Source organism: Nicotiana tomentosiformis, chromosome 3 (assembly GCF_000390325.3).
Source record: "Nicotiana tomentosiformis chromosome 3, ASM39032v3, whole genome shotgun sequence".
NCBI lineage: Eukaryota > Viridiplantae > Streptophyta > Magnoliopsida > Solanales > Solanaceae > Nicotiana > Nicotiana tomentosiformis.
Window position 1 is genome coordinate 84746911 of NC_090814.1, and position 19539 is coordinate 84766449.

The 19539-nt window shown below is 39.1% G+C and overlaps 2 protein-coding genes across 13 annotated transcripts; one reads left to right on the forward strand and one right to left on the reverse strand.

The window, feature by feature from the left end:
• Positions 1-10160: 10160 nt before the first annotated feature.
• LOC104112231 (BAHD acyltransferase DCR) lies at positions 10161-12978 on the forward strand. The gene is made up of 2 exons (XM_009622096.4): positions 10161-10764; positions 11833-12978. Exons 1-2 carry the CDS (start codon positions 10309-10311, stop codon positions 12733-12735), a joined length of 1359 nt encoding a protein of 452 aa, XP_009620391.1. The 5' UTR covers positions 10161-10308; the 3' UTR covers positions 12736-12978.
• Positions 12979-14209: 1231 nt separating this feature from the next.
• On the reverse strand, positions 14210-19290 carry LOC104112230 (sec-independent protein translocase protein TATB, chloroplastic). Of its 12 annotated transcripts, none has more exons than XM_070197199.1 (8): positions 18995-19290; positions 18726-18862; positions 17641-17700; positions 17429-17546; positions 15972-16115; positions 15505-15648; positions 14555-14650; positions 14210-14425 (listed from the first exon to the last, which is right to left on the reverse strand). In XM_070197199.1, exons 1-8 carry the CDS (start codon positions 19221-19223, stop codon positions 14364-14366), a joined length of 990 nt encoding a protein of 329 aa, XP_070053300.1. In that variant the 5' UTR covers positions 19224-19290; the 3' UTR covers positions 14210-14363. The 12 variants fall into 12 exon arrangements, with proteins under 12 accessions (XP_070053300.1, XP_070053296.1, XP_018631849.1 ...); XM_070197195.1 differs by having other exon boundaries at positions 14555-14668; XM_018776333.3 differs by having other exon boundaries at positions 14555-14671.
• Between the last annotated feature and the right edge of the window lie 249 nt (positions 19291-19539).

Sequence of the window (19539 nt, forward strand, 5' to 3'; positions counted from 1 at the left end):
CCCTGATCAGGAAAAATGATGTCTAAAGGAACAAAGTGATCTTCCATATGAACATCCGATGATTGCAAAGACACTGTTGCAAAGAAAAGATGGTGAAGCAAAAGAGAATAACTGTCGAAGAAAATGAAGAGTTGAAAGGATTCTGCGAAGAATATCAAGGAGAAGATATTGCCTAAAGAGAAGAAAGACTTTGGAAAAAGTTTCAAAATCAACAAACTTTCCCTTATTTATAAGGTTTGAGAGGCACCAGAATCGAAATGACGGGTCATGATTAGCACGAAAATTGAAACAATAGAACCAATCAAGGGTCACACCTAAATCGATGCAATGCATTGGGTAACATCATCATTATGACGCATGATGTCATGACGTCACTTTTTCTCTTGGACCAGATGGCTCCAATAGACTTCCCGGGAAATTCAAAATGTGCGGGCCTCAGAATGCCACGTAGCTCTGTCTTCACGACCACGACCTACATAGCCAACTCTACAGAATTTTATCACAAACGACATTGTCCACTTACTGACCTCATCCGCAGAAGCGACCTCGATAAGTGGATGGGCTAACTGTATGGGTCAAAATCCATCTTTAGTCGAAATGGTATTAGTAAAACATTACTAGGATGCCACGTGTTGAAGTAATCTAATTAACAATGAAGGTCATGGTCGAAGAGTCAGCAAGGGCAGAGGCTGAAGAGTCAGCAAGGGCTAAGGTCGAAGAGTCATCAAGGATCGAGGCCGAGGTTGAGCACCCTTGACAGAGTTATAACGGCTAGTTTCAAAATAAGACATAAAAAGAATATTCTAGTGGATATTCTCTGCACTTGTAGTGTTAGGATTTTTAGGAACATGTTCTCTATAAATAGAAAGAGATACAAAGATAGGGGACATGTGATACCTATTTGTTAAATACACTTTGACTTTAGAAAGAGAATCGGATCTTATTGCAAGCATACAAACATCACCTTTTCACTAAGATTCTTGTCTACATTTTTTCACTGGATCCGAGAATAACTCAGATATTCAAAGGATCATCCATGATTCATCATCGTCAGAAAGAACGTTCACTGGTTCCATCCTTTCTTGGGTGACTTATTCGTTCTATTTCCTTGAATGTCATTTAGTATTGTTCATCAATATTTAATGCTACATTATTTCCTTTGGCTTCTTAAATATTGTTGTGTGTTGCTGTTGCCATTAAAATATTCTTACGTAGCATTTATTACACCTCTGAGATCTTAATCTTTGAAATATTATAATTAACTAAAACTAACCCTTATTTATATAAATTTAATTAGTTGAATCAAGATCTATATTCTTTAGTCAAACACTTACAACACTCATTAACTTGAGATCAACTCTTCGGTCTAGTGAGACAACTATGGGTGTTTACCGGACGGACTGGACATTGGAAAAAATAGCCCGTCCGGTTAGTGGGGCGGGCTGGTTAGTGGGCTGGGATTCTGGGCTGGTAGTAGGCTGGGATATTCTGGGTTTTGGTGGGGCCGTCCAGGTTCGGCCTTATCGGGTCCGGACCAGGACGAGTTAAATTTTTTGTTTTAGTGTATTATGTTTCCTTGTTCAATGTAATTGTTACTTAAGTGTTTGCAAACTTTTAAATAATAAAATAAGTATTTTAAGGCATAAAATTAAACTTTTAAAGTTTTAAATTTGAAATTTGAAATTTGAAATTAAGTGGCTACATAAAATTATTTAATAAGATCAATATGTAAGGATCATACTTCAAAGGCTTTCATTTCATATTTTCATTGAATAATAATACTTCAAATTAATGTGTCTTATAAACTAACACATTAAACTTAAATAAGTCTAACAAATTCAAAATAACCCAAATTGTCTCAAATCAACTTAAATACGAATTCCTGGAGGACGCACAAGACAACCCTTGATATGCCTCCTTAAACCAGTTGTGCCCTCCCACTTTCGATGAACATTAAAGACTCGACCACAGTTCTTGCACTCTACTTTGCAAACTTTTTTATTTTCTTTTACCACCTCAAAGTGTTCCCAAATATGTGAACGCGCTCTAGAAGCACAGGGCATGATTTAACTTGAACCTAACAAAAATGGTAACCACACTTCACTTGATAATTGTAATTTTGTAGTGGCTACCGTAAATAATTGATAAAAAATATTAATTAATTGAGAACTTGAGAGCAATAAGCAATTTAATAATCAAAAGGGAATTGAGAGAGAATTAGAGTAGAAGAAGAGACCAAGTTGTGAAAAAAATGAAGAAGAGGGAGGCTATTTATAGTTATTAAAAGGCTAAGAATACAATTTATCAATTATTAGGGGGTGGAGGGGCTATTTTAGTATGGGGGTATGCCTAAATGGCTAAAAGTGTAAAAAAAATAGATGTTGCCCAACGATCATTTTTTATTTTGACCGGTCAGAATTTTAAAAAAATAATTACAACATAAACCGGGCTGGAAGGGTTAGCGGGCTAGCCGGGTTCCGGTAGCCAAAAAAGGCCCGACCCCGTCCGGCACAACCCACTACCCTAACCAACCTGTCCCATCCCTTACCGAACCGGGCAGAACCGGGTTGTTAGTGGACCGAACCGGCCCGATTAACACCCTTAGAGGCAACCCTCTCCCCCCCCTCACTCCGGGCCCCTTTTCCGCATGTCAAGCCATGCCTACTTCCTTCAAAAAAAAAAACTAAAAAGGGGGACAGATAATTGAAATAATAAATCCACGGGTAAGTTGAACTACACGTATCAAAAGGTGTTAAAGAATGTATGCGATCTGTCATGGGCTGCTTTCCATCATCGACCCATGACCCCTTGGACGCGCCCCGTGACGTCCCGGGAATCCTCCCAATGCCTAGCTCCATGGTCGGCCCCGTGGTCTCGGCAGCGCCAAGTTACAAGCGCGCATGTGCCTCTGTCGCCCCACGGATAATCAGTGCCAGTGCCCAGCGACTGGCGAATGCCATCAGTACCGCGCGCACTAATAATGCCGCGCGCACAAACCATCATGTTGCCAAAAGCGCCGCAAGTACAGACAGTGCCCCGCGCGCAGATCCAATGCCAAGCACCAGCGCCCAGCCGCTGGCAGATCCAAATAGTGTCGCGCGCGCCCACAGCAATGCGCGCGCAGACCGTGCTGCTCAAGACAAAGTTGCTGCCATCGGACTTGCTTCCACAGAAGACTAAGTCCTTTTCATTGTAATTATAGAGTAGTTTTACTTCATTCATTTTCAGTGTGCTTCTACAGCTTTCTTAGGTTAACTCATGTAACTTTGGTTTATTTTTTTTAAGCATTATTAAGGGGGACCAAAGCATTCAAACATTCAAGCATTCAAACAATTCTCTGTACTGGTGTCTCTCTCCCCCCCCCGACACCGCATTGCATCTTGTAATAGCTTTTATCATCATCAATACAATCATTAGCTTTCATCATCAATTGCTCATTTTCCACTGCTCAATTGCTCACGACATTGGTTTTCCCGTACGGCACTGACAATCTAGGCTAGCGTACGGCGAGGACCTCAGTTGGCGCATAGCAACCGCACTGACACCGGTTGCTTAGCCTTACGTCGCCTTTCCAAGGAACTTTAGGAAGGCGCTGCGTAACAGTTGGTATCAGAGCCAAGGCTCGACATCGGACGAGGGAACTCATTGCCATCATCATCGCTATTTCTGACCATGGAGAATTACGGGGATCGCATCACGACCCTAGAACAGACGGTTAACGCATTACGCTCCATCGTGGATACGTTGCGTGATCTAAAAGCCAGCCTAGTGCAAAGGTTGGACGACCTGGATCGCAGAATGCGGCAGGCAGAAATTGACATAGCAAACATCAGTCACGACTCTGAGGAAGACCGGGAAACGGCTGCCGTCGAGGCAACCAAAATTCATGGCAAATTTGAGGACCTCCAACAGGAGCGTGCAAAGGATTTAGCCCATCGGAAACTAGAGGCAGACAGACTGACCGTCATGCAGTAAACCATAAACAACTTGACAGGCCAGCTCAATGTTGTCACTGTTGCCCTTCAAAGCCTGCTCAAAGGAGGCAAAAACCACATCAGGGGTGCCATGAACATTGCCCCCATGCCACAAAAGCTGAAAATTCTGGAGCCCAAGCCATACAACGGAGCCCAGGATACTAAAGAAGTGGAAAACTTCATCTTCGACATCGAATAATACTTCGATGTCGTAGGACAGTTGGAAGAATCCAAAAAGGTAGCAACTGCTGCCATGTATCTTCAGGGTGATGCAAAACTCTGGTGGCGAGTCAAATACGAAGCCATCAGGGCCGGTGAAGATACTCTCCAGACATGGGCAGAACTGAAGGCCGCCATTCGCCTGCAGTTCTTCCCCGAAAACGTGGAATACAATGCACGGAGAAAGTTGCGTGAATTCCGCCACACCAGGTCGGTGCGGGACTACGTGCGTGAATTCTCCGCACTCATGCTAAACATACGGGATATGGGGGACAAAGACAAACTGTTCACATTCATAGAAGGTTTGAAACCTCATGCTCGTATGGAGCTGCAAAGACAACGGGTAGATACCCTGTCCAAGGCCATTCAAGCTGCAGAGTGCCTTGGGAATTATCAGTTGGAAACTCAGAAGGATAGGCCCCAATCGCCTGTCCGAGGGGGATACAATGGGAGCCAACCCAGCAATGGTGGTCCCAACAGAAACGGAGGAGATCGAGGTGCATCCAAATCCAAGGCTCCTTCCTCAAGCAGTACCAGTGCTGCATCAGTCAACAACAATCAAGGGAGAAAGCCCCATTCAGAATGCCGTCATTGCGGCGGAGAACATTGGAACAATCAATGTCCCAATACACAGATCAATGCTCAACAGATTGTTGAAAATGATTCAGATACCGACGACTCAGGCGGCCCCGAACAAGTAGGTGCCTTCAACGCATTTGTTGGCTCTATTCATGATACCTTGGCGGGAACCAACGCCGGTAATCCCAAGAAGAACGCATGCCCAATCGTAAAGAAAGGGAAATGAAAGGTGGACGAGAGGCCTCCCACAAAACAAAAGAGGACCTTAATGTTCGTTGACATGAAAGTAAACGGAAGACCCATTCGGGCATTGATAGACACGGGGGCTAGCCACAACTACCTGGCCTCATCTTATGTGCAATGCCTCGGTCTAGCAGTGCAAAAATGCAAGGGTCGTGTCAAGGCTATCAACTCTCCATCTCAGCAAGTGAGCGGAATAGCCAAAGAAGTGCCAATGAAGCTTGGCTCATACAAGGGAATATTCGACCTACACATAGCTATCATCGATGACTTCGAACTGATAGTGGGATTGGAATTCCTCAGGCAGACCAACACCATCCTTGTACCATATGCCAACATGCTCCTAATGATGGGAGACAACGGGGCCAAACCCCGTACCATACCGTACATACCCATGAAGATGGCCGCTGGAAACATCACGGCCATGTAGTTAAAGGAGGGAACCAACAGACTTGAACCTACGGTTCCAGCTGCCCTCAACATCATCAAACAGACATCAGATCATCGGCGTCCAACAGCTCATGGCGCCCCTCATTGTGTGAAGACTTGTTAAGCATTCCAAAAGGATAAGTCAGATCACTCAGCACAAGCGGGACTCTTGGAGCCGTTACCTTTCCCATAGAGACCTTGGGAAAGCATTTCCCTTAATTTCATCATAGGATTACCCAAGGTCGGAAATCATGCAACCATCATGGTTGTAGTAGACCAATTTTCCAAGTATGGTACCTTCATCGAAGCCCCACATAACATATCGGCAGAAGATACAACTCGACTCTTCTTCTCTCACGTTGTCAAACATTGGGGTATGCCCAGCAACATCATTAATGACTGCGACCCACGCTTCACTAGCAAATTTTGGACCCAACTCTTCAGTTGCCTCGGATCCAAATTGAGCTACAACTCAAACCATCATCATCAACAAACATATGATCAAACAGACCGGTTCAATGACATGCTGGAGGAATATCTCCGCCAATTTGCAACCGGGTCACAAACACATTGGGTGAAGTTTCTGGATGCTGCTCAACAGTGTTTCAATTCACAAAAGTGCGCCCATACAAACAAAAACGCTTTTGAAATTGTTACCGGACAGCAACTGCTACTCCCACAAAATGTGAATGCACCAAACATGCCATCATCTCATCGAGCTGCCAGTTTCTCGACAGAATGGGAGCAAACTTTGAAGATAGAGCGGAGCTATCTTGTCAAAGCCCAAGAGAGGGCAACGAGGTATGCCGAACAAAACCTTCGCTTTGCCCAATATCAAGCAGGGGACAAAGTGATGGTATGAACCCCGGGGCGGAACTTGTTTGCAAAGAGGACCCAAGATCCTCGCCTATTGCAAAAATACATCGGACCCTTTTCCATTGAAAGGCGCATCGGGAAATCCACATACCAGCTGAACACATCAGCCTGGTGGAAAATTCATCCAGTCTTCCATGCCATTCGCCTCGAGCCAGCTCAGAAATGCATGGAAGATCATTCAGAAAGACATCTCACAGCACCGAGGGGAACAGACCTCCCAGCCGTCAAGAGCCTGACCAATCATCATCATCCTGCAGGTAAGGCTCCGAGGACGTCGCCAACTCAGGTGGGGGAGAATGTCATGGGCTGCTTTCCATCATCGACCCATGACCCCTTGGACGCGCCCCGTGGCGTCCCGGCAAGCCTCCCAACGCCTAGCGCCACGGTCGGCCCCGTGGTCTCGGCAGCGCCAAGTGACAAGCGAGCATGCGCCTCTGTCGCCCCACCGATAATCAATGCCAGCGCCCAGCAGCTGGCGAATGCCATCAGTGCCGCGCGCACAAACCATCATGTTGCCAAAAGCGCCGCAAGCACAGACAGTGCCCCGCGCGCAGATCCAATGCCAAGCACCAGCGCCCAGCCGCTGGCAGATTCAAATAGTGTCGCGCGCGCCCACAACAATGCGCGCGCAGACCGTGCTGCTCAAGACAAAGTTGCTGCCATCGGACTTGCTTTCAGAGAAAACTAAGTCCTTTTCATTGTAATTATAAAGTAGTTTTACTTCATTTATTTTCAATGTGCTTCTACAGCTTTCTTATGCCAACTCATGTAACTTTGGTTTATTTTTTTTTAAGCATTATTAAGGGGACTAAAGCATTCAAACATTCAAGCATTCAAACAATTCTCTGTACTGGTGTCTCTCCCCTCTCCTCCCCCCCCCCCCGACACCGCATTGCATCTTGTAATAGCTTTCATCATCATCAATACAATCATCAGCTTTCATCATCAATTGCTCATTTTTCGCTGCTCAATTGCTCACGACATTGGTTTTTCCGTACGGCACTGACAATCTAGTCTCGCAGTAACGGCACTGACAATCTAGTCTAGCGTACGGCGAGGACCTCAGTTGGTACATAGCAACCGCACTGACATCGGTTGATTAGCTTTACGTCGCAGAATAATGTAACTATAATGTCATGTCACATAACTTATTATAGTGTGAAAAAGAGATCTCTTTTTATTCATGAGAGGCACTTCCTTTTGAAATATTATTCAAAACTCGTCTAACATCATCATGTCTATCGTTTAATGGTAGCAGTGCATTCATTTTTCGTACGATTAATAACACCACTTTTCTGGTTGAGGACGGTCAATAAAAGCATCCACATGACACCATAAACCATAAATTTTCCTTTATGTAAAAAACAAATTAAAAAAGTTTGAAATGTATTATCTTATCAGTCACACAACAACAACAACTACAAAAGAAAAAAAAACAGGAGGGCCAGTGGGCCAGATATTATGGTGGGGGCTTGGTGTGTGAGTAAATTCGGAGGAAATTAAATCCACATATGAAGATTTTACTACTTTTATTGTTGGGCTAAAGTGCAGTGGATTGATAGAGAGTTCTCTTATTAATATTTACTTTTGCTTTATTTTTGAAAAAAATGTAAACCTCAGTACACTACTAATGTTGGCCATTGGCTAGAGAGATTAATCACATTAAAATGCCAAACTAGACAGGTTTGGAGCGGCTTACAATCATTATTTATGTTGTATAGTACTCTCTCTGGTCCATTTTAAGAGCCTATTTTGCTAAGTCTATGGGATGCTAAAAGTATTTTTTTAACTTTTTTTGTCAAAAAGGTTCTTTTTTAAAAATTTTAAGGTGTTTGGCCAAAATAAAAAAATAATTTTAAGTAGTCGCGGAAGTAGTTTTTCTATTTTTGGGGAGAAGCTACAAATTCTAGTTTAATTTATTCAAGACAAAAATAACCTTACAATAAATTTATATTTTTCAAATTATCCTTTATTAATTTAAGATTTTTCTTTTTCTTTTCCTTTTTATTTTTATTTCTACTATACAAATCTTATCTTTTTTATTTTAATATTATTTTTATTCTCTTTTTCCTATTCTTACTAGTAGATTTTAAATTTATATTAAATAACGTATTTTAATATATTTAAATTATCACATAAACAATAAGTAATACCAAACATTCAATGTTATTGCTTTGGAATAACTATATTTTATATTAATTACAAAATATTATTTATATTTTTACTTTACATTTTATATTTTAATTGAATTCTTTTATAATAAATATTTAAATTTATTTTTTTCTAAATAATACTAATCGCAAATTGAATATTTACTGTCCTTTTTCATAATTTGATACTTAAAAGTATTTTTTTAAAAAAATTGGTCAAACACAATGAGCTTGCAAAAAGCACTACTCAAACGAATTAGCCAAACACAAAATATTATTTTTCAAAAAGTACTTTTTCAAAAAAATACTTTTTAACAAAAGTACTTTTCTAAATAAGTAGCTTTTGGCAATTTGGCCAAATGGGTTCTAAGTTGACATGGTTACTAAATCCAATTGGTTTCAAATACTTGTCATTTTAGAAATCAAGATATGATTAATTAATTGTTTCCTATTTGTCTTTAGTATTACTTGTTCTTGAATGTAAAGCATTGATTACATAACATAAATGTGAAGAGTAAATTAGGTACAATAGTCAAACAACATTTTTTGTTAATAGTTTGGACGTATAACAGAAATACATAACAACTAAAATGAACCGGAAGAAGTAATACCGTTGAATTTTAATAAAATCAACGGAAAGAGCTAAATATGTGGTTGCTTGAGCTTGTACTGTATTGATATTAATGATAGTTATAGTTTCCCCAACTTCCCATGTTTTCAACCTCTCCTAGCCACTAATAGTTTCAAAGCGGAAATACTTGGAATTTGCTTTAGAGAGGAGTTACCACCAGTTGTGGTGATCTAATGATTAATCAGAAATGACAAAATGATAATCTGGCACTAATAATTTAGGTATTTGGAAAACAATGCACGTCTTTGCGCGTAATTTTTCTGGCTGAAAATCTCATGGAACATGGGATTTTGTTCACAACCAGCCTGAGGCTGAGGTATCAAAACCCGACTAATCAAAATTCACTCATAGGACCTATTAAAAAGGTAGAGAGATCTTATTCATCTTAGTACAAATGTGCTTGTACTATATTGATTAATGATGCTAGTAGGAGTGGAGCTAGCATAGGATTTACGGATTTGGTCGAACCCAGTAAATTTAATCAAAATTATGTATTTATCTTATAAAATTTATTAAATATATATAAATTATTAATTTAGAGTTCAGAAACTTAACCGGATTAGAATTCGAATCCATAAAGATCAAATATTGGTTCCGCCTCTAACTGCCAGTTGCCCCAACTTTTCGTTTCTTTAACTTCTGCTGGCCAGTAATATAGTTGCAAAAAATGCATGGCTTTGCACATAGTTTCCTTACTGAAAATATCATGTAACATGGGATTTTGTTCACAACTAGCTCTTTAATTCAATATTCAATATTAAGACACGTTGCTCGACAAACAAAATGGTTTATCCTTATAGCATGAGCTTTGTCAGCATCATAGTATTACTTGGAGAGAACCGATGGCCAACATGCAAGGTTGTTAGTGTTTATAATCCATATATTTGAGTTGAAACAGTAGGAACAAAATAAACAAACAAAAAAACAAAAGTAAATTAAAGGAAACAGAAATTTACTTCAACTGCCATCCAAAACAGTAGCTAAGGATAGTAATAAATGGAATCCAACTACACTCAAGTAAACTCATAAATGCATCCCAACCGCTCCCAATATACACTGTTACTATCCCTACACTAGTAGTCTAGTACTACTTCTAGTATAAGTAAATCACCTTTCTTGGCTCATTTTCCAATCACCAAAAAAACAAAGCCATTTTCAGTTGTTCATCTCTCTTGTTTTTCCAATCTCATCACCATTTGCGAAATTAGCCATGGCAGGTGAAGTAGCAAAGGAGGAAACTGTTGTCACAAATGTGAAAATCCTGAAGAAAAGTAACGTAAAACCACATAAACCACTAGGCAAAAAAGAGTGCCAATTGGTAACATTTGATCTTCCTTACTTAGCTTTCTATTACAACCAAAAACTGCTGATCTATAAGGGTGCTGAAAACTTTGAGGAAACGGTGGAAAAACTGAAAGATGGTCTTGCCTTAGTGTTGGAAGATTTCTATCAACTAGCTGGGAAACTGGGAAAAGATGAAGAGGAGGTTTTCAAGGTGGAATACGACGATGACATGGACGGCGCGGAGGTGATAGTGGCCGCCGCAGAAGGGATTGAAGTTGCAGATCTTACGGATGAAGAAGGCACCTCCAAATTCCTGGATTTAATTCCTTGTAATAAAATCTTGAATTTTGAAGGGCTTCACCGGCCTCTTCTGGCTGTGCAGGTAAATGCTTCAATGCTCCATAAATGAATTTTAAGTTATACTCCCTCCGTTCACTTTTACTTGACACGTTTTGACTTTTCACGTCCTTCACTTTTATTTAGACACGTTTTGACTTTTCACGCCCCTTAAACAATAATAAATAAAGTGCATGATTTATCATGATACCCATATTAATTGATGTATATTTTATTGAATTTGAGAAAATGATTTGAGATGAGTAATAAATATTGTAAGTATAAGTAGAAAAAAAAATTGCCGCGCAAAGTGACAAATACATGCCAAGTAAAAGTGAACGGAGGAAGTATATACATTTTACGTGATTGTTGTAATTTAAAGTAATTCGATTGTATTAATACTGTTAGTGTGACACTCATAATTTATTATTGGCTATTCTTCAGAATGAGTTTCAGCTATTCATATGCTTACGTACATTTAATGCCCATAGAGGTTTGGCGGTGGCACAGAAACTAGAAATGTTGTATCGAGTTTATTTCTGATCAGGATGTTAATTTTAGGAAAGATCCACAACTTTTACTACAAAAGGAAATGATACTGTATCACAATCATTTTAAAGTTCCAAGCATAAGCCAGTCGATGTGCTAATACTCCAATCTTGCTTATAAACAAATTAAATCGTTTAGCTACATCGTGGTGTTAGGGTTGGTATTCAATTAAGACAAAGATCACTTAATTAATGTGATGATAAGTTGAACAATTTATCCATAATATCATGATGGTTCCTATTGGGGGAAAACAACTTTTTTTAAATTGAAAATAAGACCACAAATTAAATGTCTAACGACATTCACAACTAAGTTTTATCCACTGATATATATTCTTAGTGTAATCTGACTAACTCTTAAAGTATAAATCTTCTATCCTTTTTTCAGAATTACCAATTTTGTGTAGATGCTGCATTTAGTAAATAAACTTAAAATGATCTTTATTGTATGAATATTTTCTTTACATTAAAGTTCATTTGAAAAAGACGCAGAATAGCAATTAATTTGTTGGACCCGTTGATGACTTATTTTGTGGTCTCATTTTATTTTGGCCAACTACCGACAGCTCACCAAGCTCAAGGATGGACTCACCATTGGAATAGCATTTAATCATGCTGTACTGGACGGTACTTCCACGTGGCACTTCATGACCTCCTGGGCCGAGCTCTGTTGTGGGTCCACCTCCATCTCGGTCCCACCTTTCCTCGAACGCACCAAAGCTCGCAACACCCGAGTCAAGCTCAACCTTTCCCCGCCATCCGACGCACCAGAATCTGCTAAGTCAGCAACCAATGGTGAAGTCATCCCCAGCGTGGACCCACCTCTCCGCGAAAGGCTCTTCAAGTTCTCCGAGTCAGCAATTGACCAAATCAAGTCAAAGGTCAACACTAATCCCCCAGAGGGATCCTCCGCCCCATTCTCAACATTCCAATCGCTCTCCGCACACGTGTGGCTCGCCGTGACACGTGCCCGCCAGCTCAAGCCGGAGGACTACACAGTCTACACCGTCTTCGCCGATTGCAGGAAAAGAGTCGACCCTCCGATGCCGGAGAGTTACTTCGGAAACCTAATTCAGGCGATTTTCACGGTGACAGCAGCGGGTTTATTGCTGGCACAGCCAATTGAGTTCGCAGCGGGGATGATACAGCAAGCAATTGTGAAACACGACGCTAAGGCGATCGATGAACGTAACAAAGAATGGGAAAGTAACCCGAAGATTTTTCAGTACAAAGATGCAGGAGTGAATTGCGTGGCAGTTGGAAGCTCGCCGAGGTTTAAGGTGTACGACGTGGATTTTGGATGGGGAAAGCCGGAGAGTGTGAGGAGTGGATCGAATAATAGGTTTGATGGGATGGTGTATTTGTATCAAGGGAAAAATGGAGGAAGAAGCATTGATGTGGAGATTAGCTTGGAAGCAAATGCAATGGAAAGGTTGGAGAAGGATAAAGAGTTTCTCATGGAAGCTTAATTAATTTTCTCTGCTTGAATCTATCTCTAAGTTCTATGAGTAATTTGTATGTTTCCTTTTTCTATTTTCTTTCTAGTTTTTTCCTTTTGTTTTATTTAGGGGGTGGGGCTGGTAGGGGTACCAGAGGGTTCTTCTTCTCCTTCTTTATTTATTGTTTTCTGATTTTCTATGTTTTTCGTTCTTTGTATGTTATGCAGAGACGAAAGTCATAAGTATAAAGGAATAAAGTTTGTTAGTGATTAATTAATGCGTGATATCTTTCATCTTCATGTTTTACCAGAAGAATATAAATAGTTAAAACAGAAGTATCTGCGGCTCGTGATAAACAATAAACATTACCCCTTCACAAATTTATGTTTATGTTTTACCTTTATATATTATGTTTACACAGTTTAAAGGCATAACTTTGTGATCAAGTGGGTTTAAAAATTTTGTAAGGTCATTGATTCTATTCCCTCTAGCTACAACTTTTTGACCTTTTTTCTTATTTGAACCCCCTTAGCGGTAATTCTGTCTTAGCCACTGTCCACAATATGTGACCATTTTACCTTTGGTACACTCATTAAAGAAATACGAACTTCTAGAGGAAAAAAATGTATTCATTAAATTAACTTTAATTAATTGTTACCTTGACACATTGAGATATGTAAATAAGGACAATTTTTAAAAAAAATAAAATTAATTTTTTTTTATTATGCAAAAAGACACTTATTTTGAATCAAAATTAAAAAGGTAAAAAATAGCTTCTAGTACTAGGATTAGCTGGATTCATTTTCCCTCGTTGGACTGAAAAGTGAGTAATCTTTTGTGTCAGAGCATGGTTAAATTTGGATTGTGAAAAATGATATTGGTATTCAAATAACTAATCTCTTTGGATGTTACAGTCAGTAGTTAGCTTTTTAGATTTCGGACAACAAGCCGGATAGTGACGGTAACTTAAGAAACTGATACAATCAGGAAAACTTAGTTATATCAAGTAAGATAATTTAAACCAAACAGCCCTTAGTTGATAAATGTTCCTATATTTAATTTACACTGTGAAATCTTCAAGTTTCATTTTAACATACCAAAAAGAAAGTAATTTGTCTTATTATTTAGAACAAAGGTACCAACCAATTGTAACACCTTATAGTGGAATTTAAAAATCTTAATTATCTCTGAGCGCTTGAATACTTCAATTTAATTGCCATACAGTTACACCATTGTTCCAACTTCGATGAAAAAGAAATAACATCTCAATTTACGAAAAACAAGAAAAGGTTGAACCTTATTTTTGATCATCAACACACAAGCTTAAATTAAAAATGAATGGACGGAATCTGAGATGTCATCTCCGTATAACGTTAATCAGAAAGTCTTAGAAGGTTTACGAGAGAATATTTATTTCATCCCCAGGCCCCAGCCAACCATCTCATCTAGCAAATAAAGAGGACGTGGGTTTATCTTAATTTATACAATGCAAGTATACAACAAGTGAAATCCGGTAAAACACTCTTCCAATGGCTATAATGTACAAAATTGTTTCTCGAGCAACAGATGTCCAAGTTCAAAAAGCATCTTAAGAATAATACTACAATATTCAATCATTCAAAAAATAACAAGCCCTGCAGTAAACAATGTTAACTTCCCTATGTCTCGCTTTCAGGTTTCTGGGAAGAAGGGATCGGCGAGGCAGCTTCTTTCAGAGTTTCTGGAGTATAATGCAGTTAAGAATAAACATCAGAAGAACACGCTGAGGGGATAATGCAGTTAAGAATAAATATCAGAAGAACACGCTGAGGGGGACAGAAGGAAATTACTATGCACAAAAATCACTAACCTTGCGACTGGCTTTGGACATTGGAGGGGCTTTGCTGGGGAGAAGATAGCTGCAGCTCAGTGATCTTTGAAACCTCTTCACTTGAATATGCTCCATCTGAGGAAGATGAATTATCTGCTATTTCAGAAACAAAAATACCATATAGTTCCTGTAATGTACTCAAGTAGGCAACAAAAAAGACAAAATGACATTTTATTGATACTCAAAATGGACACAACAATATCTAGTGAAGAAGACAATGACTGAGAGAGAGCGGAGGAGGAGGAGGAAGAAAGAGAAACTGCAGAGAAAGAGAGATTCAAAAGTTTATCATTTTTTCCATGCCCCATTTCCCTTGTTGCCTGTAGTATTTATAGAACTAGTGAGCCAACTCTTCTAACTGCCTTCAACTGTATAACTAACTTCTAATCCTAACTAACTTGCTTTCCAAACAATTACAGTTCCCAATGGATGAATAAGAAAACAAATTTGGTCGAAAAGCCCTAAATTGTGAATATAATTTCATATCAGCTCTGGGTTGCAGAACAGAACTAGTAGAAATGAACCTTGCTTCTTACCAGAAAATTATATGGTAAAGATAGCAGGTAGGCTGAAAGAGCTGAATGTTTACCCATAGGCAAAGAGACATCGAAGGTAAGAGAAAGTAAAGATGTGCTTAGCAGTTGGATGCAGGCGATTTGTTTCTGTTTTAGTTTTGAGAATCTGTACATACACGTTACTTAGTAATAAAAAATTTCAATTACCAAAAAAAAAAAAATGGTAAAGGATATAAGAATTCAAGCAGAGGATTGCTTATTGTACTAATGAGGCAATAAAAAACCAAACAAAAATATATCACTTTCCGGAAACTCCAGCAGGAACATAGCAAGAGTAACCAGGTTTGTGGACTTCAGCAATTTAAGAGATGGAACATAGCAAAGAGGTGTTTTCTATGTGCACACGTTACTAACCTTGCGACAGGCTTTGGGCATTGATGGGGCTTTGCTCGGGAATAGATGTCTCATTCTGCAGCTGAGGAGTTGCGTTTAGCTGCTCCTCGGTGATCTTCAAGTACTCTTCAGTTGAGTATGCTCTATCTGAGGAAGAAGTATTATCTGCAACTTCAGAAACAATAACACCAGTTAGTTCCTTAAGGATGAGTGGATGACCAAACAAACATTTGGAAGGACAGAATATGTCATAAAAACTCAAGTGATTTTGCACAACACATCTAGTAGAAACGCACCCTGCTTCATACCAGAAAATTAATGGTAAAGGAGAAGAACTCGAGCAGCGGATTGCTTATTGTACTAACGAGAGTGACAAAATATCCAAATAGAAGTGCAGTAACCAGGTATCTGGAATTAGCAACCATGGTTGGCTATAGTAGAAATCTAAAATAATGGAGTTCTAAACTTTATTTTGCATATCTACTTACCTTGTGACACAGTTCGGGATTCAGACTGACTTTCAAGTAAGGATGCAAGGTCTTTCTCAGCTTGTTTTTCAGCCTCAGCGATTCTCAGCAGCCTTTCCATGTCCTCCTCACTTGAGGAAGCTATGCTTGGCGATGGAGAACCATCTGTCATTTTTGTAAGAGTTACATAATGAAATTCCTTCACAGGATATGAAACTATTTAGTCTGTTAACAAAAATGAGCATGGAACACAGATTTGCTTCTTCAATGACATAATAACAAATCTAATAGTTACAGAAGAAGGCTATGGATAATACTAGGTAAAAGAGGTTCAGGATAAGGACCAAAAGTTAGAAGAACTAAACTTAAATCCTGGAAAGGCAATGTGTGAAATGAGCCCTATGTTTCCATGAACTCTTCGTGCATTCCCTTAACGTTTTACACCTGTACAATAAAAAACCCCAACTTCTGTCCATCTCGAAAAAAAAACATTCCGTAAAGAATTTCCTTTTAATCCAAGTGGTTACTTCACAAAGTGGAAATGAATGTAAAAGCAAGATTCACACGACAATCAATATTCTATGGTCAATGTTAAATGTAGGTCCCAATATGAATAAAATAAGAGACCTCTGTCAAGCTGTCAGAGTGTTGAGCTCACAAGTCTCTGATCGGTCATCATCGGTGTGTGTCCAAAAGAACGTGAGATGTTCTCACATAGCTACTCTGACTAGTATAATTAATGATTGCACGCAATGTGTATCATGCCTGAATCTAACTGGGATTCGCGTTGGTGGAGGAATTGGATGGATAGCGCGGTGTAGCTTTCAAAAGTATAACAAGAAAACTCTCAAACGCCAACACTATAAAATACAGTTGGCACAAGATCAGACCACCTCTGCTGACAAATTTTACTAGGGGGAGATGAGGATTGAATCTTGAAACTCTACTGATGAACTCCCAACCCTAACACAACATTTTTCACACAAAAATGAAGTTCCGAATTACATGCAACACTAAAAGGCACAACTACAGTTAATCTAATCCTATTTCTACCTCACTTGGCAGAATAAAAGATATTATCTTCTAGGACAAATTCAAAAATCATGAAACCTTTAATTAAGCAGTAAAGTGAACTCTAGCATAGTGAACAACGCAGAAACATTAACGTGTTTTAAACCTACATTTTAGTGGTAGCTGCCTTTCTTTCCCCATGCAAATTCTAAACTGCAATATTTACCATAGTGCCAATTGAACACCGCTCAATCTAAAGTAAAAACTGTGCACACACCAAAGGTTGTTTAATATGATAAGTACACTCATATGCTTGGCACTTTCTATCTGGCATCGCTATAACATCTAAGCCGTTGATATGATGATTAAAACGTCTAAGAAGTTGAAGCCTGTTTGAAGATTATAAAAATAAAAGTATACTAATTTTGGGAAACACAGAGGGAATATTAAAAGGTATAACGACTCACTGGGATCAACCTCCTGTCTTAAAGTTGTGCTAGACTTAATTGTGTCTTGGCCTGAACCTTTAATGTCATCAAGGCCAATCTCTCGTTCAAGTGTGCTCTTGAAGTCCCTTGAAACTTCCTTCAAGCAAAAGACAAGAGCACCATGAGAATCAAAACCTGCTTCAGAAATAAAAGAAACAAAGAAACTCAGACAAATGTCAATAAGGACCTACCTGAAGTTCTCTGATAGTAGGTTGAAATTCACGCAAAGTTTTCCCAAGGTTACGAGCAACCTGACATACAGAAAGCCTCATTATGTAAGATGAAAAATCAAAGTTTAGGTTCTCATTAGACATTAGAGTTGAAGTGAGACATGCTAAATTCTCCTATTGCAGAAAAACAACTGGTAGTATGGTCAAGGTTACATTTAGATTGGTGTACTTGAACCAGAGGGAAGGATTTGAAGTTCACAACTTCAGAATCCCGAAATTTTAGCTGCAGAACCAAATGCATAATTAGAATGTGATTTTGCAGCAAAAATTGGACCAACAAAAGAGAAAGCTAAGCCATTCTCCAGCATTACCACAAAGAACTCCACCTCATCTAGGTGTAACCAAAAAATGACTATAGCATCACGCCCAATCCTAAGGGAAAATTGCTTAGCAATTGATTATAATAGCACAAGACCTCATCATGAAATGTTCAATTTACCTCTCGTGACTGAGATAGTACATTTTCCTAATTTTCCCATAACTTACATTAGTTCTTTTTACACCCGCAGAAGTCCCAACTCATCCCATTAAGCCGCTGGCATATCTCTTCATTGTGTAGCTATCACGGTCCCCAAATGGGCTAACGCTGCCTAAAACCTTTGTACACTCAAGATCTTAGGTGCATCCACCACTGCAAGTGTTCAATTACCCGTCTTATTCTACATGCTAGACCACACCCCTCCTAAACTTAAGCACATGAAAGATCATTTGGCTAATATCCGAGGCACATAAAGAAGAATTTTATAGGCAATTAACAGTTCTAGAGAATGCATAGACTACCAAGGAAGGTTCTTCCCCTACCTCCAGAACTAATGGACTTCCAACCCTCTAGTTTAGGATGATCTAGTTTACCTCCTCTTACATTAATTCAGCTGGCAACTCCACATCTACCCAAGGATTAAAACAAAACAAAAAAGAACTATCTTTCTACTTAAGTACAGGGTCTATAAGAAAAATACAGGTAACTTAAGACTTTTGCATATCCTCAAATGGAGTAAAGAACAGAAAAGGTCCTCAATATTGTATGGGGGGAGAAGGGAACAGACCTCGGCAAGACCTTTTGGGCCAAACACAAGCAAGGCCACAACCCCAATTACTAGTGCCTCAGGTGCACCAACACCAAACAGAGATGCATATACTCCTTTCCCTTTGTGTTTTCTACTTCTTCCTGTAAACACAATCACTTCAAGAATCACACACACGGGTATAAAAAAAAAGGGAACTACTTTGAGCAGAAAGAATCAAGAACATAATAAGAAAAGTCCCAATGGCATTGACTAACATTTAAAGCAGCTGAATTAGCAAAGAACCATACCAATTTGTACTGAATATTGAGATTTTGAAATGGAGAGTTGCTTCAGTCCATTCCAAGAAGAGAAAGGGGTGAGACCCGAGTAAGGAATCCACTTCAACAACTGAACTTTGGGAGCTGAAATGGAAGAATTTGAAAGGGCAGAGAAAGAGAGTCTTTTACTAGTGAATGATGATAGTGAAGAAGAAGAAGAAGCAGTAGGAGCAGAGATTGCAGAAGCCATGAGGGTCATTGAATCAATACTCAGCTACTACAGTCATTCATGTCCTTTCTTCTCTACTAGCGTTGGATATATGGTCCTAAAATGCGACAAAATATAAATGGACTGAGATTTTTAATTTGGGCCACAAGGCCCGATTTCGTTTGTGCTACTTCTTCCTTCATTTTGTGTAGAAATGGCGTGAGATAGCTACTTTTTAATATGATATTTAGTTTTATCTAATATTTTTAATGCTGAACAAAAATAGTCACTGGTCTATTAAAATTAATACGAAAAGGTATTTTTACCATTTATTCATGAGTGCTGTATAAATATTAAGGATATGATG